General features: G+C 47.9%; 1 protein-coding gene across 1 annotated transcript in view; it reads right to left on the bottom strand.

Moving 5' to 3' along the window:
* Positions 1–19,120: 19,120 nt before the first annotated feature.
* Positions 19,121–23,595, bottom strand: part of LOC141046674 (ficolin-1-A-like) — a 35,469-nt gene continuing 30,994 nt past the window's right edge. Inside the window, exon 10 of the mRNA XM_073541250.1 lies at positions 19,121–19,632. Coding sequence (XP_073397351.1) covers positions 19,370–19,632 — 263 coding nt within the window. The 3' untranslated portion in view covers positions 19,121–19,369. The remainder of the gene's footprint in view (positions 19,633–23,595) is intronic.

The raw sequence follows: 23,595 nt of genomic DNA on the forward strand, positions 1-23,595 counted from the left end.
CTCAGGGACAGTCTTCAGGTAGCGTCTACGGAGCTGCCTACAGACCTCTCCACGCTCCCTGAACCTTACCATCAATATGCGGACGTCTTCTCTAAGAAGTCCGCTGAGACACTCCCGCCGCACCGTCCCTATGACTGCCCGATTGACCTCCTGCCAGGCACAGAACCTCCTCGAGGTTGTGTTTACCCATTATCTCTCCCGGAGACGGAGGCAATGTCCCAATACATCCGGGAGAACCTGGCACGGGGCTTTATCAGGAAGTCGGTGTCACCGGCCGGGGCAGGCTTCTTCTTCGTTCAGAAGAAGAGCGGAGAGTTACGCCCTTGCATCGACTACCGGGGTCTCAATGCCATCACGGTAAATAATAAGTACCCTCTCCCGTTGATCTCCGAGTTGTTCGACAGGTTGCGTGGGGCGCGACTCTTTACTAAGCTAGATCTACGAGGGGCATACAACCTGATCCGTATTCGCGAGGGAGACGAGTGGAAGACAGCTTTTAATACTCGGGATGGCCATTATGAATATCTGGTCATGCCCTTCGGCCTTTGTAATGCGCCCGCTGTCTTCCAGAACTTCGTCAACGACGTCTTCCGTGACATGCTTTCTACCTTGGTGGTGGTCTATCTGGATGACATCCTCATCTTTTCGCCAGATTTGCCCACCCACCGGAAAGATGTCTGCAGGGTATTTGACCGCCTACGGGCGAATTCCCTGTTCGCCAAGCTGGAGAAGTGTCAGTTCGAGCAGGAGTCCTTGCCATTTCTGGGCTACGTCATCTCGGCCCAGGGGTTGGCTATGGATCCGGCCAAGCTGCAAGCGGTTATGGACTGGCAGGAACCCCATTCTCTTAAAGCGGTGCAGCGCTTTTTAGGGTTCGTTAACTATTATCGCCAGTTTATACCCCACTTTTCCACCCTGGTAGCTCCTTTGGTTGCTCTCACGAAAAAAGGAGCTAATCCTAAGGCGTGGACCGAACAGGTTTCTAAGGCCTTTTCCTCCGTAAAGTCCCACTTTGCAGGCGCTCCCATTTTACACCGTTCCAATGTGGATAAGCCGTTTATCCTTGAGGTAGACGCTTCTTCCGTCGTGCAGGAGCAGTCCTTTACCAAAAGGATGCTCAAGGTCGGAAGCATCCCTGCTTCTTCTATTCTAAGACCTTCTCACCGGTGGAGAAAAATTACTCCATCGGCGACAGGGAGCTGCTGGCCATGTAATTGGCTTTTTCCGAGTGGAGACATCTCCTGGAGGGAGCCCGGTTCCCCTTTCAGGTCTTCACGGACCATAAAAACCTGGTCTATCTTCAGACAGCCCAACGCCTGAATTCCCGTCAGGCCAGGTGGTCGCTCTTCTTTTCTCGCTTCCGCTTCACCCTACACTACCTCTCCGGGGAGAAGAACGTCCGAGCAGATGCCCTCTCACGCTCGGTGGTCTCAGCGGAGGAGGGAGAAGCGGAGCCTCGGTTAATTCTCCCTCCCGAGAGTTTTACGACCGTGGCTCCTATCGCTCTCGAGTCGGTACCGCCAGGCAAGACCTTAGTGCCCCCTCAGCTACAGCCAGAGGTTCTTGCCTGGGCACATGCCTCCAGGCTAGGTGGCCATTTTGGTAATAAACGGACCACCGAACTCCTGGCAAGGTCATATTGGTGGCCGCATATGGCTCGAGACGTCAAGGCATACGTGAAAGCATGCGTCTCGTGTGCCCGGAACAGGCCCTCTAGACAGAGGCCGGCGGGGCTCTTGTTTCCCCTGCCAGTAGCGGATAGACCATGGGAAATGGTGGGCATGGACTTTATAGTTGGCCTGCCCAAGTCCAGTGGCAGTACGGTCATCTGGGTGGTTACCGACCATTTTTCCAAAATGGTACATCTGGTGCCACTCGCACGCCTACCCTCCGCCCGAGGTCTGGCCGTCCTGTTCATTAAGCATGTATTCCATTTACATGGTATGCCGGACAAAATCGTAAGTGACCGAGGTCCCCAGTTTGCGTCTCATTTTTGGAGGGAGCTCTGCAGCTTACTCAGCATCGAGCTAAATCTGTCTTCCGCCTACCATCCCGAGACGAATGGCTTGGTCGAAAGGGCCAATCAGACCTTGGTCACCTATCTACGTCATTTTGTCTCTGCCAGGCAGGATGATTGGGCATCCTTGCTGCCTTGGGCTGAGTTTGCCCTAAACAATGCGGTGGCCGATTCCACTGGTCAGACGCCCTTTCTCCTAAATTATGGTCAACACCCTCGCGTCCCTGTCCCAATGCCGGTGTCCTCCGCTGACTCCAGGGTGGCAGACTGGGCAGTGGAGGCTCGGGACATTTGGGATCGCATGCAGGATGCTATCCGGGCATCTAAAGAAAGGATGAGGGCGTCCGCCGACACGCATCGGCGACCCGCACCAAGCTTCTCCCCTGGCGACATGGTGTGGCTCTCCACCCGGAATATCAAACTGCGCGTCGAGTCTCCCAAATTCGCACCACGTTACATTGGACCGTTCAAGGTCCTCGAGCGACTTAGCTCAGTGGTCTACCGCCTGGCTCTTCCTCCACATTTGGCCATATCGGACGTGTTTCATGTGTCCCTCCTCAAACCAGTTCACATGGTCCGGTTTTCTGAACCATCCACCGGGTCATCAGACTTATTGTCTGACGAGTTTGAGGTTAACGCCATCGTGGGGCGCAGGTTTGTCCGTGGCAAAAAGTTTTATTTGGTGGACTGGAAGGGTCATGGTCCCAAGGCTCGGACCTGGGAGCCGGTGGAGAACATTCATGCACCGCTCCTGTTCGCGGCTTTGGAGCGCAGTGAGGCTCAGAGGGGAGGGGGCCCTAGGAGGGGGGGTAATGTTAGGCGTTGGATTCCTGGCACTGCACAGCGGGAATCCAGAGCCAGACATCCTGCGGTCTCCCATTCTTCCTCGACCACTCCGGGTGTTGCTCAGAAAACACGGCGAGCCAGGCTTGCTGCTCAGACTCGCTCTGGCAGCCTGGATGTTGCTGCCACCTCTGGTGCAGCAATGGCAGCGCAACCTGCTTTGCAGGGAACCGCTCCTGAGGCTAAGTCCTCATGCCGTGCTACTGGGCATGCCCGCAACATGACCTCTCACTGGAGAGCAGGGGTCACATGCTCAGGTCCTGCATCGGATCTGATTGGTCCTTCCCAAGCTAATGGAAGGTTCCGGAAGCGCATCGCTATAAAAAGCCCGCAGGGCGGCTCGGCGATGCGCTAGTGTAGACTTATCTTGCAATGTGTGTGAATGGTGACGGATGCATGGACTGGTGGCTGACTCATTATGAAACCCCTTCCCTCGGATAATACGATTGGTGACAGAGTGTGTTCTTAGGTCAGCACCAGATAGAGGCAAGCTACGCCACAGTGCTCCTTCGCTTACACTAGCGTCCGTCGGTGCCCGGTCCTCGGCGCCGACGCTTGAGGCTGTAGTTGCCGCTGCGCTGCATTAACAGCAGCTATTGGTGTTCGCGGCTGCGACGCCACACGCTGACTCCTGTGACGATAACAGGGCCAGCACCTTTGTATATATTTCTGGCAAGCGACTCTGTGTCTGAACAGAGCCGCTCCTAGCGTTCGGGTGACGTTAACCTGTGCGCACTACTTCACCTTCTGGTGCATCTGCCATTGCCCAGCAGCGGTCTTACCAACTACCGCACGGTGGACCCCGGGCGGCGAACGCACCTCTTATTATTTTATATCTGGTGCGTTCCGCCGACCATAACATGGACTCTGCAGTTATGGAGTCAGCAGAGCGTTGGTGATTTTTCTGCCATCTGCTCTTCAGCACTTGGTGACCTCGTTCTGTAAAGTTATGGAGTCTCCAATTCAAGGCTGAGTTGCTGAGGTTGTGTAGGAGAAGGTAAAGATATTCCTGAAGAACCCCAACGCTGTGTGTTGTTGGTGCAAGAAGGCTGCCCACTACCGTCTAGACGGGACCATGCAAAACTATCCGGAAGAGGAAGAGCTTCAGGGGAGATAAGTTTGAAGGTGGTGTAGGGAAGTGGACTGACTTATGGACCTGTTTGAAGCAGGAAAGTGAATGTAAGATGTGCAGTAAATATACTTGACGTGAACTGGTGTATATATGTGGGGAGACAGCCTGAAAGAGTGAAAGATGGTGTAGGACTGGGTTTTGGCCACTAGGGGGAGACAAAGAACAGCAGGAGAAGGAGACGGTGCAGTACTAAGATTTGGCCACAAGATGGAGACAGAGAGCAGTGAGAAAAGGGCTTAACAGCATCTTAAGGCTAGGAAACCGCATAGTCAAGGTGGCTGGAGTTACGGGGACTCGAGAGGGGAATTCCCAGGGAGGGGAATAAAAGAGAGAGAGGGCGAGTCCAGGGAAGCCAGTCCAGGAGGAGGAGCTCAGGAGAAGAGGAGACGGAAGGAAGAGAATGAAAGTGGAAGAGCTCTGGAAGGGATGGAAGAGAGACAGTCGGGGGGGTGGCCCTGACAAGAGAGCTGCAGGACAGAGGAAGCCCGGGGGTACCAGACAGACGGATTTGGACAGGCGAAGCGCTATGGTGGTAGGCCTAGGGCAGCCACAGCGATAGAACCGCGAGGGATGTCAATTTAGAAAGGAGAAAAAGGTGCAAGGTACCCGGGCCTGTGTGTACAGAAGCTGTCGTGTTGCTGTGGTCGTCGGGAGGACGGCCAATAAAGAGGACCTGTTGAACGCACATCGGTTTCTGTCTCTAGTCTGTTCGTGGCGAAAAAGGGACCACCCCCCCAGTCAGCGCACATACCTACAGTGGCACCAGGTCACGTGCCAGTGATAATGAAGATCCTGTGGACAAAAAGTCTGTGCGCCAAACCAGGGAGGGTTTTGACACTAGGAAGGAGAGCGGACCAGGTGTTCAGAGGAGAAGACGCTGCAACCGGGGTGACAGGCCGCAGTAAAGAGTGTGCATAGGGAAGCTATGGCACAGCCGCAGGTGGGACCCACATGCTGCTAGATCACATCCAGAGCCCGGACTATGCCGGTCATGGTATGAGGACCCAATCCATGCTTGTCAAGACCCAGGGTTTCAACTTTGCCAGTCAAGGCCCGAATCCCAGATGATAATCACCAGGAGCAATAGCCCAGACATCATCTTCTTGGATCAGATAGACACCCGCCACCTATTAAGAACCAAAGATCCTTGAGGAGACTACACCTGAGAGAGGATGCCTGCGCTGGTAGACAGTCTATGCGAGTGAGCCAGGCTGTCGCTTGCAGCCCTGATGTACGGACAGGGTGGGGTCAATCGAAGTGAAGGTAGCCTGTTCTGCCATTCTCCACGTAAGATGCTGTGTGGATTACAGCATACGGCTAAACCCTCATCGACTTCCTAGTGAACAGACTGTATGGATTCTTAACCCCTTTGTTACATTGGACATACTATTCCGTCCATGTGACCTGGGACTTAAGTCCCATGGATGGAATAGTGTTGTGAGTTCATTTTCCCCTTCGTCACTGAGGTCTGGTGAACTCCCTATTCTTGTAAAGGAAGGTAATGAGCCTGATTATCAGGCACCTGAGTCTAATGATGATGACTGGCTGAGTGGAGTCACGGACTGGATATAAGGCTGCCGACGCCCTTCTGCCCTGCGGGTGATTTCTCTGTGGACTTCTAGGAAACCAGTCTGATTCCTGCTCCTCTAAAGCTAAGTTTTCTGCTTTGCCTTTTAGCATTTGTGTTTTGTTTTTGTTTGCCTTGCTTTTCTGGATTCTGCCATTCCCTGCTGGGGTGAGCTGATTCTTCTTTTGCCTGTTGCTCTGTCTTCAGAATATTCCTGAGTACTGACATAGTCTTTTTGAAGCCTAGCGTCTTCAGGGCCTTTTTCTCTGTCAGTCTGTTGGCTCTTATTTTCATAGGGTTTTTCACGGATTGCAGACAGCAGCCTTCCTGTCCTTTCCTATCTAGTTAGCTTGGGCCCCGTCTTTGCTCACTCTATCTTTCTGTCTGTGTTGTGTTATTTCTTCTTGCTTCACAGTCATTATATGTGGGGGGCTGCCTTTTGCTTTGGGGTCTGCTCTGGGGCAGTTTAGATTTCCCTTTCTGTCTTTAGGCTATTTAATTCTCCGGCTGTAATCTAGCGGTCTAGGGCATCGTAGGAACCCCCCACGGCTACTGCTAGTTGTGTTGATAGGTTCAGGGGTCTGCAATCCGATAGCTGCCAACCTCTCTGGTTTTCTGGACTTAGCTAGCATTTCTGTTTTTGCCTCCTACGGTTACTCAATCATAACAGAATCACCCGCCATACCGCAGATCCTAGGGTACTCAATGGCAGGAAAGAATTGTGTTTAAAAAAAAAAAAAAAAAAAGAGTGTGTATGTTCTTTCCTCTATATCTCTGAGGCCGTAGGGGGAATTTTTTTTCTCTCAATGGAGATAAAGCAATTGTCTGATCGTGTGGAGCAGCTCGCTGCGGAAGTGCGGGGAATTTCCGCCTACCTTGCTCGTTCGCATGCTGTTGAACCAAAGATCCCTACACCTGATGTATTTTTTGGGGATCGATCAAAATATTTGAGTTTCAAAAATAATTGTAAATTATTTTTTGCCTTGAAGCCTAACTCGTCAGGGAGCTCCGCGCAGCATGTTAAAATTGTCATCTCTTTGCTGCGTGGCGATCCCCAGGATTGGGCGTTTTCTTTGAAACCAGATGATCCTATTCTGACTAATGTGAACGCATTCTTTCAAGCCTTGGGGTTGTTGTATGACGAACCTAATGCTATTGATCAGGCTGAAAAGACCCTGTTGGCATTGAACCAGGGTCGAGATTCTGCAGAGTTGTACTGTCAAAAGTTCCGAAAGTGGGCGGTCCTTACTACCTGGAATGATAATGCCTTGGCTGCTCTCTTTCGGAAGGTTTTGTCAGAAGCTGTAAAAGATACTATGGTGGGATTTCCTGTTCCCTCTGGTCTGGACGATTCTATATCATTAGCCATTCAGGTTGATCGGCGTTTACGTGAATGCAGGATTGCATGAGAGGTGTTGCCACCGGTAGAACAGACGTCTGAACCTATGCAATGTGATAGAGTTTTGTCTATGGTGCAACGTCAGGAGTTCAGAAGGCGTAATAAGCTGTGTTTTTTCTGTGGAGATGCCTCGCATATTATTTCTGTTTGTCCTAAATGAGAGAAACGCTTTGCACACACGTTTTCTGTTGGTGGTGTTCAACCTAAGTTTCTTCTGGCAATTACTCTGATCTGCTCCCTGTCCACATTTTCCGCCAAGGCTTTTGTAGATTCGGGAGCAGCGCTAAACCTAATGGACTTGGATTTTGCTAAACGTTGTGGATTTCCGATGACACCTCTGCAGACGCCTATCCCTTTGAGGGGGATTGATGCTACTCCTTTGGCGAAAAATAATCCTCAGTTTTGGACCCAGGTGGTCATGCGGGTCGCCCCAGACCATCAAGAAAATTGCAGATTTTTGGTGTTACATGGTCTGCATGATGCCGTTGTTCTGGGGTTTCCCTGGTTGCAAATTCATAATCCAGTCTTGGATTGGAAATCTGTGTCTGTGGTGAGTTGGGGTTGTCGGTGTGCCTGTAGTGAGGCTCCGGTTTTTTCCACCTCTCCTCAGTCGCATGATGTTCCTGACTATTTGGCGGACTTTTATGATGTATTTAGTGAGAATGAGTCTGCGTCCTTGCCTCCTCATAGGAGTTATGACTGTGCAATTGAACTGAGCCCGGGGTGTAAATTTCCCAAGGGTCGGCTCTTCAATTTATCTGTCCCCGAGCACGAGGCTATGCGGTCCTATATTAAGGAGGCGTTGGAGAAGGGTCATATTAGACCATCCTCTTCACCCTTAGGTGCCGTTTTTTTTTTTTGTGGCCAAAAAGGATGGTTCTTTAAGGCCTTGTATTGATTATCGTGCCCTCAACAAAATTACTATTAAATATCAGTATCCGTTACCACTGATTTCGGATCTATTCTCTAGAGTTAGAGGTGCTTGCTGGTTTACCAAGCTTGACCTCAGGGGGGCGTATAATCTTATTCGCATCAAGCACGGGGATGAATGGAAGACGGCGTTTAATACTCCGGAGGGACATTTTGAGTACCTGGTGATGCCTTTTGGGCTCACTAATGCCCCTTCTGTCTTCCAGTGCTTCATGAACGATATTTTCCGAGACTTTGTCGATAAATTTTTGATTATCTATCTGGATGATATTTTGATCTTCTCCAAGGATTGGGATTCTCATGTGGAACATATTCGGACTGTGTTCCAGATCTTGAGGGAGAATTCCCTGTATGTCAAAGGATCGAAATGCCTTTTTGGAGTACAGAGGATTTCATTTTTGGGATTTATTTTGTCTCCATTAACTATTGAAATGGACCCGGCCAAGGTACAGGCCATTTATGATTGGGTTCAGCCCACTTCTTTGAAGGCCCTCCAGAAGTTTTTGGGTTTTGCTAATTTTTATCGGAAATTTATAGCAAAATTTTCTAGTATTGCCAAGCCATTGACTGATCTGACTAAGAAGGGTGCTGATGTGTTGAATTGGTCTCCGGAGGCTGTTGCTTCCTTTCAGGAGCTGAAGCGAAGATTTACCTCCGCCCCGGTTTTGCGGCAACCTGATGTCTCACTCCCGTTCCAGGTAGAGGTGGATGCTTCTGAGATTGGTGCAGGAGCTGTTTTGTCCCAAAAGGATCCTGTAACATCTAAAATGAATCCCTGTGCTTTCTTTTCCCGAAAGTTCTCTCCATCTGAACGTAACCATGATGTGGGGAATCGGGAACTGTTGGCCATGAAATGGGCATTTGAGGAGTGGAGACATTGGTTGGAGGGAGCTAAACATCAAGTTGTGGTCCTCACTGACCACAAGAATTTGATTTACCTAGAGTCGGCTAAACGCTTGAACCCTTTTCTTCCTGGAACTAAGAATGTCAAGGCAGACGCCCTCTCTAGGAGCTTCTTTGCTGATTCTCCTGTGGTGACCAAGCCTGCTACCATCTTAGGCGAAGGGGTAGTTCTTTCTGCCATCTCGCCTGATTTGAGACTTGCTCTGCAAGAGTTCCAGGAGGACAAACCTGAGCGTTGTCCCAGTGGAAAGTTGTATGTTTCTGACCAGTGGAAGAAGAGAGTGACTGAAGTTCATTGCTCTGCATTGGCTGGTCATCCAGGTATTTTTGGTACTAGAGATCTGGTGAGTCGCTCTTTTTGGTGGCCCACCTTGTCTCATGATGTCAGGAATTTTGTGCAGTCCTGTGGGACTTGCTCCCGGTCTAAATCTTGTTCTCGCTCTAGTGGGTTGTTGATGCCTTTGCCGGTCCCCAGGAGGCCATGGACCCATATTTCAATGGATTTCATCTCTGATTATCGCAGCTGACACCCGGCACATTAACCCCTGGCACACTGCGATCAATCACGATCGCAGTGTACCTGGGGCATAGGGAAGAATCGCGCAGAAGGGGCTCCCTGTTTGCTACCCTGAGCCCTTCAGAACAACGCGATGTGCTCACGTTGTTCCGAGGGCCTCCTTCCTGCAAGCCCACGGATGCAATATGGCCGCGGGGCCTACGAGGTCCTGCAGGGAGGCTGCTTTCTCAGTGCCTGCTGAGAGCAGGTGCTGAGAAAGCCTCCTGCAGTGCCTGTCAGATTGCTGATCTGACACAGTGCACTGCAAAGTGTCAGATCAGCGACAATATAATAAAGTTAAAAAAAAGAATCGTGTTAAAATAATTTTTAAAAAATTCCTAAATAAATAATATTTGCGAGCAAAAAGTGCAATAACACGCGATCAAAAAGACGGATATAAATAAACATGGTAACACTGAAAACGTCATCTTTTCCCGCAAAAAACAAGCTGCCATGCAGCGTCATCAGCAAAAAAATAAAAAAGCTATAGCTCGCAGAATAAAGCGATGAAAAAACATTTTTTCATATAAAATTGTTTTTATTGTATAAAAGCGCCAAAACATTAAAAAATTATATAAATGAGGTATTGCTGTAATCGTACTAACCTGAAGAATAAACCGCTTTATCAATTTTACCACATGCGGAACGGTGTAAACACCCCCCCACCCCAAAAGAAATTCATGAATTGCTGTTTTTTTGCAATAAAAAGTGTCTTTTAGCGTGTGACAGCTGTCAAACATAAAAACCTGCTATAAATAGTAAATCACCCCCTTAGTTAGGGAAAAATAATAAAATAAAAAAAAAATGTATTTATTTCCATTTTCCCTGCTTGGGTTAGGGTTGGGATTAGTATTCAGGGGAGTGTTGGGGTTAGGGTTGGAGTTAGGATTGGGGGTTTCCACTGTTCAAGCACACCAGGGGCTCTCCAAACACGACATGGCGTCTGATCTGAATTCCAGCCAATTCTGCGTTAAAAAAGTCAAACGGTGCTCCTTTCCTTCAAAGCTTCGCCATGCTCCAAAACAGTGGTTTACCCCCACATATGGGGTATCAGCCTACTCAGGACAAATTGCACAACAACTTTTGTGGTCCAATTTCTCCTGTTACCATTGGAAAAATAAAACAATTGGGCTCAAAAATGTCATTTTTGTGGAAAATAATATGATTTTTTTTTATTTTTATGGCTCTACGTTATAAACTTCTGTGAAGCACTTGGGGGTTCAAAGTGCTCACCACACATCTAGATAAGCTCCTTGGGGGGTCTAGTTTCCAAAATGGGGTCACTTGTGGGGGGTTTCCACTGTTTAGGCACATCAGGGGCTCTCCAAACGTGACAAGAAACCCGCAGACCATTCCATTAAAGTCTGCATTCCAAAATGTCACTATTTCCCTTCCGATCCCCAATGTGTTCCCATACAGTAGTTTTCTCCCACATATGGGGTATCAGCATACTCAGAAAGCAACATTTGGGGTCCAATTTTTCATGTTACCCTTGGGAAAATAAAAAAATTGGGGACTAAAAGATCATGTTTGTGGAAAAAATATGATTTTTTTTATTTTCACACCTGGGCGTTAATAACTTCTGTGAAGCACGTGGGGGTTCAAAGTGCTCACCACACATCTAGATAAGTTCCTTGGGGGGTCTAGTTTCCAAAATGAAGTCACTTGTGGGTTTTTTTTACTGTTTAGGCACATCAGGGGTTCTCCAAACGCGACATGGCATCCAATCTCAATTCCAGCCAATATTGCGTTGAAAATGTCAATGTCATGTCCGCCATGTCTGTCATGTCCGCCATGTCTGTCATGCCGCAAGATGCCTGGAGCAGTGTGCACCCGTGCCTTACCTCATGGTTGCACGCTGTTGCTGGGTAACCATCCGTCTGTCTGACTCTGCAATCCGCTGTATTCATGGAAATCCCTGATCATGTGACCCTTCCTATGTTCCAGTCCTGCTCTGATTCTGCAATCCGCTGTATTCCTGGAAACCCCTGATCATGTGATCCTTCCTATGTTCCAGTCCTGCTCTGATTCTGCAATCCGCTCTATTTCTGGAAACCCCTGATCATGTGACCTCCTCTATGGTTCTACCTAGGATGTTCTAGCGATGCTCTCTATGATCCTGGAGGATTTGAACCTAAAGTCCCTCCCTGGTCCTGACCCGGAAGTACTGGTGCTATGGTGCTATATCAGACCGCCCCTCCCTATGGTCAGGGCCTGAGTATCGTGTTGCTTCCCTGCATGGCTGCTTGGTCTGCTCGGTCGCTCTCTGTATTCTGGGCCCCTGCACTTTGCTCTGTCGTGCGTCTCGGCACACGCTCTGTGCTTGTACTCCGTCTCTTGTCCTGTGCCTTGTCTTATGTTTGTCCGTTGTGCTATGTTTGTCCTTGTCCTGTTGGACTTGTTGTCCTTCTGGTGTTCTCTGCCTTGCCCGTTTCTGCCATGTCTTGCCTTCGCTTTGCTCAGTCTTGTGTTCCCTCCTCTGTTCTCTGTTCTTGCCTGTTCTCCCTTGCTCTGACCTATGGTGCCCTGTTATGCCTCCTGGCACATGCACCATTCCTCCTCTCTTACCTTTTGTGCTCTCTTGCACATTCCTACGCTAGTCTCAAGGTTTTCCCTTGACCCGGCTCTGGGCTTCGGCCTACGCTCCGCTGCTAGCTCTTTTCTCGCTCTGACCTGGCTCTGTGTTTCTGCCTACGTTCCGCTCATTGTTCCGTACCCTGCCTAGCTTTGCCTTGTTTCTTGCTTTGCCTTGCCTTGTTTCTTCGTGTGCCCTTTGCATGTGTCTGGCCTTCCTAGCCTCCTGCTTGTGCCTCAGACGTGCCCGCCCTAGCCGTGCCCGCCTGCTTGTGCCTCAGCCGTGCTTGTCGGTCAGTGACAGCTGTGTCGCCTGCTATGCTCCAGCCGGGTTCGCTGGAGTCTTGCCCGCCTGTTTGTGCTACAGCCCGTCCAGCTAGCCAGTGCCCCAGCCGTGTTCTCTGTGCTTCCTTGCACCCAAACTGTCTCTGCACTGTGCCCTCCGTGCTTCTCTTAGCACGCGCAGGCTCTCTCCTGCCCCGTGGCATACCTCCCCGTGCTTCTGTAAAAGTATGTGCAGGTCTTGCCATGTACCCTGTCGTGCCCTCTCGCATTCACAGGTCCTAGCCTGTACTCTGTCCCTGGTGTGCCCTCTGCACACGCAGGACTCTGCCTTGATCCCTGTCCCTGGCGTGTCCCTCTACATGCGCGCAGGCCTCTGTCCTTGTACATGTCCCTGGCGTGCCCTCTGCACGCGCAGGCCTCCGTCCTTGAACCTGACCCTGGCGTGTTCCTTTGCACGCGCAGGACTCTGCTCTGAACCTGTCCCTGGCGTGTCCCTCTACACGTGCAGGCCTCCGTCCTTGTACCTGTCCCTGGCGTGTCCCTCTACACGCACAGGCCTCCGTCCTTGTACCTGTCCCTGGCATGCCCCTCGGCATGCGCAGGCCTCCGTCCTTGAACCTGATTCTAGCGTGTCTCCTAGCATGCACCCTGCCTCGGATCCTGGCGTGGCTCCAAGCACACACCCTGCCTCGTCTCCTGGTTTGTCTGCCGGATTCCCGAAGCCTGCCGACCGCTGCCAGAGGTCTGGAACCAGATGACTGCATCCTGCTGCCTGGATCCTGTCAGTCCTTGCCAGTCCTCCGGAGTCCGATGCCTTTGCACCTGTTTTGGACCCTGGCGTGTCTTCTTCCACGCACTCTGCCTTGGACTCTGGTGTGTCTCCGAGCACGCACCTTGTCTTGGACTCTAGCGTGTCCTAGCACGCATCCCTCCTAGGAACTCTGGTGTGACCCCTAACATGTACCCTGCCCTGGACTCTGGTATGTTTTTTGCATGTGTTATACCTGGAACATTTGGCGTGCCCTTGCACGCACCTTGCCGTGTTTCACCGTTGGTGCCCTGCATCTGATTCTCTGTTTTTGCCTTGTATCTGATTAAAGTGTGTTGCCACGTTTGCTGAAGAAATCCTGTGACTTCGCTTTATGTTTCGTATCCTGTTCGTCCTGTTACCTGACACTCAATAGTGTCTCCCTGAGCCGGCCGTCTGGTCCAGCTGCCGTGGTGGCTCATCCCCTTGGTCTTGCCCCTGACACTCCCTGTACAGGGGGTGGGTTCTCACTAGGTTCGCTCGCCCTATGTGGGTGGGTGCCACGGCCCAGAGGGTCCACTCTAAAAGGAAAAACGACTCAGCGTAAGCTGACGCTCGTCACAGTCAAATAGCGCTCCTTCCCTTCCGAGCTCTGCCATGCACCCAAACAGTGATTTACCCCCACATATGGGGTATCAGCGTACTCAGGACAAATTGCACAATAACTTTTGGGGTCCTATTTCCCTTGGGAAAATAAAAATTGGGAGTGAAAAGATTATTTGTGTGGAAAAAATATGGTTTTTTAATTGTACAGCTATACGTTATAAACTTCTGTGAAGCCCTTGGGGGTTCAAAGTTCTCACCACACATCTAGTTAAGTTCCTTGGGGGGGTCTAATTTCCAAAATGAGGTCACTTGTGGGGGGTTTCCACTGTTTAGGCACATCAGGGTCTCTAAATGCGACATGGCGTCCGATCTCAATTCCAGCCAATCCCTCCTAGGAACTCTGGTGTGACCCCTAACATGTACCCTGCCCTGGACTCCGGTATGTTTTTTGCATGTGTTATTCCTGGAACATTTGGCGTGCCCTTGCACGCACCTTGCCGTGTTTCACCGTTGGTGCCCTGCATCTGATTCTCTGTTTTTGCCTTGTATCTGATTAAAGTGTGTTGCCACGTTTGCTGAAGAAATCCTGTGACTTCGCTTTATGTTTCGTATCCTGTTCGTCCTGTTACCTGACACTCAATAGTGTCTCCCTGAGCCAGCCGTCTGGTCCAGCTGCCGTGGTGGCTCATCCCCTTGGTCTTGCCCCTGACACTCCCTGTACAGGGGGTGGGTTCTCACTAGGTTCGCTCGCCCTATGTGGGTGGGTGCCACGGCCCAGAGGGTCCACTCTAAAAGGAAAAACGACTCAGCGTAAGCTGACGCTCGTCACAGTCAAACAGCGCTCCTTCCCTTCCGAGCTCTGCCATGCACCCAAACAGTGATTTACCCCCACATATGGGGTATCAGCGTACTCAGGACAAATTGCACAATAACTTTTGGGGTCCTATTTCCCTTGGGAAAATAAAAATTGGGAGTGAAAAGATTATTTGTGTGGAAAAAATATGTTTTTTTAATTGTACAGCTATACGTTATAAACTTCTGTGAAGCACTTGGGGGTTCAAAGTTCTCACCACACATCTAGTTAAGTTCCTTGGGGGGGTCTAATTTCCAAAATGAGGTCACTTGTGGGGGGTTTCCACTGTTTAGGCACATCAGGGGCTCTCCAAATGCGACATGGCGTCCGATCTCAATTCCAGCCAATTTTCGGTTGAAAAAGTCAAACGGCGATCCTTCCCTTCCGAGCTCTGCCATGCACCGAAACAATTGTTCCCCCCAACATATCAAGTATCAGCATACTCAGGACAAATTGCACAATAACTTTTGCAGTCTCATTTCTCCTGTTACCCTTGGTAAAATAAAAAAAATTGGACCTGAAGTAATTTTTTTGTGAAAAAAAGTTAAATGTTCATTTTTTTAAAACATTCAAAAAATTCCTGTGAAGCACCTGAAGGGTTAATAAACTTCTTAAATGTGGTTTTGAGCACCTTCAGGGATGCTGTTTTAAGAATGGTGTCACTTTTGGGTATTTTCTATCATACAGTCATATGTAAAAGTTTGGGCACCCCTATTAATGTTAACCTTTTTTCTTTATAACAATTTTGGTTTTTGCAATAGCTATTTCAGTTTCATATATCTAATAACTGATGGACTCAGTTATATTTCTGGATTCAAATGAGGTTTATTGTATTAACAGAAAATGTGCAATCTGCATTTAAACAAAATTTGACCGGTGCAAAAGTATGGGCACCCTTATCATTTTCTTGATTTGATCACTCCTAACTACTTTTTACTGACTTCCTGAAGCACTAAATTGGTTTTGTAACCTCATTGAGCTTTGAACTTCATAGCCAGGTGTATCAAATCATGAGAAAAGGTATTTAAAGTGGCCACTTGCAAGTAGTTCTCCTATTTGATTCTCCTATGAAGAGTGGCATCATGGGCTCCTCAAAACAACTCTCAAATGATCTGAAAACAAAGATTATTCAACATAGCTTTTCAGGGGAAGGATACAAAAAGTTGTCTCAGAGATTTAACCTGTCAGTTTCCACTGTGAGGAACATAGTGAGGAAATGGAAGAACACAGGTACAGTTCTTGTTAAGCCCAGAAGTGGCAGGCCAAGAAAAATATCAGAAAGGCAGAGAAGAAGAATGGTGAGAACAGTCAAGGACAATCCACAGACCACCTCCAAATACCTGCAGCATCATCTTGCTGCAGATGGTGTCACTGTGCATCGGTCAACAATACAGCGCATGCATAACGCCTTTTTGTATGACCAAACAACTCAATCTTTGTTTCATCAGTCCACAGGACCTTCTTCCAAAATGTAACTGGCTTGTCCAAATGTGCTTTTGCATACCTCAGGCGACTCTGTTTGTGGCGTGCTTGCAGAAACGGCTTCTTTCGCATCACTCTCCCATACAGCTTCTCCTTGTGCAAAGTGCGCTGTATTGTTGACCGATGCACAGTGACACCATCTGCAGCAAGATGATGCTGCAGGTATTTGGAGGTGGTCTGTGGATTGTCCTTGACTGTTCTCACCATTCTTCTTCTCTGCCTTTCTGATATTTTTCTTGGTCTGCCACTTCTGGGCTTAACAAGAACTGTACCTGTGTTCTTCCATTTCCTTACTATGTTCCTCACAGTGGAAACTGACAGGTTAAATCTCTGAGACAACTTTTTGTATCCTTCCCCTGAAAAGCTATGTTGAATAATCTTTGTTTTCAGATCATTTGAGAGTTGTTTTGAGGAGCCCATGATGCCACTCTTCATAGGAGAATCAAATAGGAGAACTACTTGCAAGTGGCCACTTTAAATACCTTTTCTCATGATTTGATACACCTGGCTATGAAGTTCAAAGCTCAATGAGGTGACAAAACCAATTTAGTGCTTCAGGAAGTCAGTAAAAAGTAGTTAGGAGTGTTCAAATCAAGAAAATGATAAGGGTGCCCATACTTTTGCACCGGTCAAATTTTGTTTAAATGCAGACTGCACATTTTCTGTTAGTACAATAAACCTCATTTGAATCCAGAAATATAACTGAGTCCATCAGTTATTAGATATAAGAAACTGAAATAGCTGTTGCAAAAACCAAAATTGTTATAAAGAAAAAAGGTTAACATTAATATGGGTGCCCAAACTTTTACATATGACTGTATAGACCCTTCAAAGTGACTTCAAATGTGATGTGGTCCCTAAAAAAAAAAATGGTGTTGTAAAAATGAGAAATTGCTGGTCAACTTTTAACCCTTATAACTTCCTAACAAAAAAAATTTTGGTTCCAAAATTGTGCTGATGTAAAATAAACATGTGGGAAATGTTACTTATTAAGTTTTTGTGTGTCATATCTCTGTGATTTAAGGGCATAAAAATTCGCTAATTGCGCATGATCACATGAGGTATCACGCGCTAGAAAGTTCCAGATAATTGATCTGCAACTACGCTAGCGTGAACAGTTATATTAACTACGCATGTGCTGGTAGATTTACATTATACGCTGGTAGTTTTACGTAATGTATAAAAAAATGGGGATTTCTCGGTGGGGAGGGACTTTCCAGATGGGCTAAGCAGACGTGCTGACTGTCTTGTTGTTTCTCCTGGAATCTCCCCCGATTGAAGAGTGATGCCACAATATCCGGTGATGTATTGACGCTTATTCCTATGTAATTCATTGTTTATTAATAATGTAATTGACTCTAAAAGTCACTATATAATCCTGACTTTCATGCTTAAATTGCTATTACATCAATAAAACACTTTGTTTTACCTTAAGAACTGTTTTCAGTTGTGCCTAATTAGTATATTAGAGAGCAAGCTGCTGAATATTTGAACTGGTAAGACAGGATGGGGGGAATTTAATGTGTGAGGGGAGATTTGGAATGGTGAGGGGAGATTTGGAATGGTGATGGGGGATGTGTGGGGGGAGATTTGATGTGGGGATTTAATGTGTGGGGGGATTTGAGGACACAAAATGATAAGCGAAGAGGGAGATGCAGGGCATGTATGAGGAAACAGTATGAGGGGTCTGTATGATGAAACATTATGGGATAATAGGATTCATGGACGAGGAAACAGTATGAGGGAATGGGGGCATGGACGAGGAAATAGTATGGTGGATGGGTGCAGACAGTATGGTGAGCGGGAAGATGAGTGCAGACAGTATGGGGAGCGAACAGGGGAATATGTGCGGAAACAGTATGAGTAGTGATGGAAAAATGTATATGGACACAGTATGGGGAGTGAAGGTGATGGGATGTGTGCAGAGGGTATGTGTGAGCAGGCAGTATAGAGAGTGAGGGGGTAAATATATGAGGAGACAGTATGGTAACAGGGGGATGTGAGAAGAGACAGTATGAGGATGGAGGGGAATAGTGTGAGGAGACAGTATGGGGAGAAAAGTGAGTGGGCACAAAATAGAGACTGAGTAGTGGGGGCGTAGAATGGGGGGACAGTGTACGGGTACAGCCAGGAGGGGACAGAGTGTGATGAGAGGGTACAGTATAGAGACTTGGCCCTATAGAGAGGACACAGGGTGAGAGGACAGTGTGAAAAGGGGTCCCAGTCTTGAAAGAAAAGATCAGTGTAAAGAGCATGTACCATAAGAGAGACAGCATGGAGTCATATTTTGTGCAGACAATATAGTGAGGAGCGATTATTTATTCAGGGGCTCAGCGTACAGCAGATATTTTTTATTCAGGAGCATTATAATAATACTGCTATCTTTAAGGGCATCATGTGGAGATTTGCTGCAGAAGACTGTAGAAGATGGAAGTCTGCAGAAACGGCTGTGGATGAGAAAACTCATCATGATGTCTGGGCAAGATGAAGAAAAGAAGGAGAACGACTCCAGAGACGGCTTCATCTATAAGGTACCTGGATGTAAATATTATTGTCAGGGTCCTGTCAGCGCCGGCACGCAGCCTCCGCTGAGCAGGGACTCACCCGCACTGTAGGGGGGCCCGGGGTCAGGTACAGCCGGAAAGTACAAACAGGACCTGGGGACGCTGAAGTTTAGCAAGCAGTGAAGGACCTATGGTCATGTGACTGCAAGGGGCGGGAAATTCAGTGAACATAGCCGAACTGAACCTTAAATGACTCTCTCATCTCTAGCAATGTCACCTAAAAGAAAGTAATTTTTTCCCGCCCCCGAGGAAGCTGCACTCAATATCAGTGGGGCTATTCTCTTTCTGAGGTCAGCAGATAAATGGTTTCTGAGGAAAATAATGTTGGAAAGCGTAAAGTAACCTATAATTCAGAAAAGTAAAAAAGCTACCGTTTTGATGTTCAGAACCGTGACAGATACAGATAGACTCAGGCTCCTGGCAGACTGGAACCTCAGAGTTATGAAGAGCTGAAATGCTCACTTTTGATATATTAGCCTATTGCAACAACCATTAGGTCTGCTGTACTAAGTGGCACTAATCAATGACCATTGTGTTATTGCATTGTAGTGCCTTACTGATGACACAAGTCATTGACTGTAGACCAACAGAGGGTCTGATGTCACAATGTGGTACACAGGATTGCAAAAGAAGGAATAAAAAATTATTATTATTATATTAATATTATTATATTATGGCGTTTTATTGCCCTGAACAATTGTAATCAGGTATTATAGGATAAGAATAGTGAGAATTTCACACTGACCATATGGAAGTAGCAGAGGCTGCCCCCCCATCAGGTTCAACAGTAATCTAAGGGGTCTCAATATTGATATTTCCATGTATAGAGGGCCTCCGTCTGTAGCACCCTCATACTGACTAGTCCAGAGACAAACAGGAGTCTGATGCCACTTTCCAGACCGTGGTCTGTCTATTTTTTAGTAGGGCGAAATTTTATTTCCGAAGACTTTAGGGAGTAAAAGTTGCCTTTGAAATTGTACCAGATGATCCCTTTGCCTTTGATTTTGTGTTCACCCTCCACGTATTCCCCGTTCAGGTGGGCAAGATGGCAGGATTCAAACCACCAGCCTCCCTTGAAGTATTCAGCACAACTCTGTCCTGTTTTAGTAGACTTGTCATTGTTCTGGTCTCTGGTGGAGAAGGCTTGATTCTTGTGTTTTTCTAATGAATTGCCTAGAGAAAAATCCAGAGAAACAGCCAAATAAGAAAATTATAAGACCCAATATTCTTCCACTCAAGACAATACATATGGTGTTTTGATATTCTTCCAATTTCATACAAAAATTATTTTTTATTTAAGACTCCCATGTCATTGTGGGGGCCATTGTCCGACAATTATTGGTGGTGTTAGGGCCCCGTCACACATAGCGACTCACCAGCGATCCCGACAACGATATGAACTTGTCAGGATCGCTGGTGTGTCGCTACATGATCGCTGGTGAGCTGCCAAACAGGCAGCTTCACCAGCGATCAGGACAGTGACACGCGGGTAACAAGCGACGCACGTCACTTACCCGCAGTGTACGTTAAGATACCATCGGGTTTCTAAGCGCCTTGGTTACCAGCTCGCTGATCGCTGGTCTCCCGCCTGGTGCGCGATGCGTGCTGGCCAGCGGGAGACCAGCGATAAAAAATATGTCCAGGCCATTCGAGGACGATCAGCGATACCCGGCAGGCGGGCCGGTCGCTGGTCAGTGTCACACACAGCGATCTCGCTGGTGAGATCGCTGTTTCGTCACAAAACTTGTGACTCAGCAGCGATCTTGCTAGCAAGATCGCTGTGTGTGACGGGGGTTCTCCACTTTGTATAATCCCTACACCTATATTCATCCATTGCCGGGACCAAGTGATCACCTGTTATCTGTGGAGAAACCAGTCGTTAATTCCCCTGCAGTGCCACCACAGGGGAAATTAAACATTTCATGATGAATACCAAAATCAACTGTTTGTCTGTGATAGCAGGACAGGGCAGGTCCTCCAAACTGGGATATGTTTGTTCAGGCCAAGAGATGAAGCTCCTGATAGGAGTCCCCCTGTATTAAAGCAGTAAAGCTGGAGTCACACATAGCGACTTACCAGCGATACCGACACCGATATCAAGGTGTCAGGATCGCTGGTAAGTCGCTATGTGATCGCTGGTGAGCTGTCACACAGACAGCTTCACCAGCGATCAGCACAGCGATGCTGAGCGCCCGGCATCGCTTGCCATCCCTGTAAAAAAAATAGAATTAAAATAAAAAATATAGTTATTCTCACCTTCCGACATCCCGCGCAGCATTCCCGCCTCTCTCCACGCTCCGGTCCCAGTAATCCTTTGCGAGAATGACCATGAGACGTCACGGTCTCGCGGGAGCGCGAAGTCTCGCGGTCATTCGTGCAAAGGATCACTGGGACCGGAGCGTGGAGAGAGGAATGCTGCGCGGGACGTCTGAAGGTGAGAATAATAATATTTTTTATTTTAATTCTATTTATTACAGCTGATCGCTGGTCTCCCGCCTGTCACACGCAGCGATGCGTGCTGGCCAGCGGGAGCCCAGCAACCAAAAAAATGTCCAGAGGTTTCTTACAGCGATCAGCGATACCGGCAGGGGGGCCGCTCGCTGATCGCTGTCACACACAGCGATCTCGCTGGTGAGATCGTTGTTACGTCACAAAAGTTGTGACTCAGCAGCGATATCGCTACCGAGATTGCTGTGTGTGACTCCCGCTTAACAGGGACATGGTTGTATCAGTCTCTATATGTGGCCATAATGTTTAGTTAGCAGTCAGCTGAGCATTTGTTCAGCCAACAACTATTCCTCCTTATTCTTCTAAAGACATTTAAGCAAGCTTGTGTATTCCAGGAGGAGGAGAATAAGCAGTTACCAGACACCTCCTGTAGGAAGGCATGTTTGGGTATTCCCTATCCTTCATTTCCCTGACATCTCTAAACAGCGGAGACTTGGAAGACCCTCCATAAATGTAACATAGTTTGTGGTTCTCACCAAAATCAATAGGTGTAGCTGACTTCTATGTATATTATTTATACAGGCAACTTTTTTGGAATGGTACTTAATTAACAGATCAGTTCTGTATTGGTGGCATCCTGCTGCATGGATGTGTTCCAGAATGGAAGGGAGTATAGGGGAATATAGGGGAACGGATTGTTAATGGTGTTGACACTCTTGATAGCCCCAGATTCCACCTCAGGCAAGTAAACGACTTTGCCAGCTTTGGCTAAACAGACATTCCAAGTGTAAATTAAGTATTAGATGGCAGCCATTCAGATCAATAATCATCTTTTTAATTCTAGGTAAGCTTGAGGTTATCCTTCTGGCTCATAGAGGAGGCAAGCGGGGAACCCCAATCTCTGATGCCTGTATGTGCTAATAAGGTACATGGCTTCACAAGAAAACCCCTTTAATTCCACATCCCTCTCTACTTGTGATCTACACCCTACACCCAGTCATAATAATAGCAACATAAAGGAAAACCAATCTCATCTGTCAGTTGTAACAACCATGTACAACCAGAGGCTGCTTGACAGTTTTCATGTCATGATCCAGACCGGGTTTTGAGTCCTGTCTGCCCCTTTCCCCGTCTGGTCATGTCAGGAGTTAACTTTGCCTTGCCTCGTTTTGGTTTTAGGTCTGCTATTTCTCCCAGCTGTGTCCTGCAGGCGGTGTCAATTATATTTTCTGCCTACGGCCTGAGTATCTGACTCTGGTAGTACCTTGATTTGTCCTGCTGCACTTACTGACTTTGCCCGCGTCTGTTCCTTCCTCTCTGCCCGTCCCGTCTTAGTTTGTTTTTGGATTTCCCGGTGTTTGACTCGGCTTTGGCTCTGACCTGACTATGTCTCTTGCTTCTGGTATTTCTGCTTTAAACTGGTATTGACCCTCTGGCGATCCACTGACTTTGTGCTTGTTTTCTCCCTTTGTACTGCGTGACGGTCTAGGTTTTGACTCAGCTTGTTTGACTACTCTGCTGCCACCTGGTGGTAGCCTCACTGCAGCAATGCAGGTCTGCTCTTGCAGACTTACTGTCCTCCTTTCACTCTATTGCCATCTAATGGAGCTTGCAGCTACCTGCATAGCTGCAGCTTGACATTATAACTGACCGTTGACAGTTTTTTTTTCTCTTTACTCTTCTCTTTATGGATCCGCTTTGCACGCTGTCGGATCAGATGTCCAGTCTGACTCAAATGATGCATAATTTGTTAGTTGAGCATAGAGCCCTGGCCACTTCCCATAATCAACTTCAGAAAGAGCTTTCTGAAACGGTTAGGTCTTTTCAGGGTTACCCAATCTGTCTGTAAGCATTCGGACCCCATAGATGTCTCACTCCACTCTCCTGAACCAACGGTCAGGCTCCAAGATATTTTTTCGGGAGAGAAGGAGAAGTTCCGTACATTCAGGGAGAGTTGTAATCTGCTTTTCTCCCTGAGACCTCAATCCTCTGGGGATGAGAGTCAACGGGTGGGGATAATTATTTCATTACGCTGGGAGGGTCCTCAAACTTGGACTTTTTCGTTGCCTGCTACTGCCCCTGAATGTGTGTCTGTGGATAGGTTCTTTAAGGCCTTAGGGCTGATTTTTGACAAACCGGACCGGATCGGGATGGCGGAGGACACAATCATGGGTCTCTCCCAGGGTAAACTCACCGCAGAATGGTATTCCTCTGAGTTCAGGCGGTGGGCCACCAAAGTAACCTGGAACAACTGCGCTAAGCTGTCAGTTCAGGAGAGGACTGTCAAATCATCTTAAGGACGCTCTGGCTCTCCATCCGCCATCTAGCTTCTTGGAGGAGGCTATGATTCAGACTATTCGTATGGATCGGTGGTTGCGGGAGAGAAGTGTAATGCAGCAAGAGGCTCTTTTATGTCCGCCTAATTCCGATGTGGCACCCTATACAGAACCCATGGAGTTTGGGGCCACCAACCTTAAATAGAAGGAGAGAAAGCGACAACGAGAGGGGAGATTGTGTTTTTCTGTGGAAATCCTGGACATTGGAAAAAGGACTGCCCTTCTTGCCTACCGACTAACAAGTTGCTGGGAAATGCCTAAGTCTGGGTGATTGCCAGCTCTTTATATCCATGCATTTGTCACTTTGAATTCACTTTATCGGCACTTAAGTATGAGTCTTATTTAACCATTT

The sequence above is a fragment of the Dendrobates tinctorius genome, unplaced genomic scaffold (assembly GCF_039654945.1).
Source record: "Dendrobates tinctorius isolate UK_male_01 unplaced genomic scaffold, ASM3965494v1 ptg000120l, whole genome shotgun sequence".
NCBI classification, from domain to species: domain Eukaryota; kingdom Metazoa; phylum Chordata; class Amphibia; order Anura; family Dendrobatidae; genus Dendrobates; species Dendrobates tinctorius.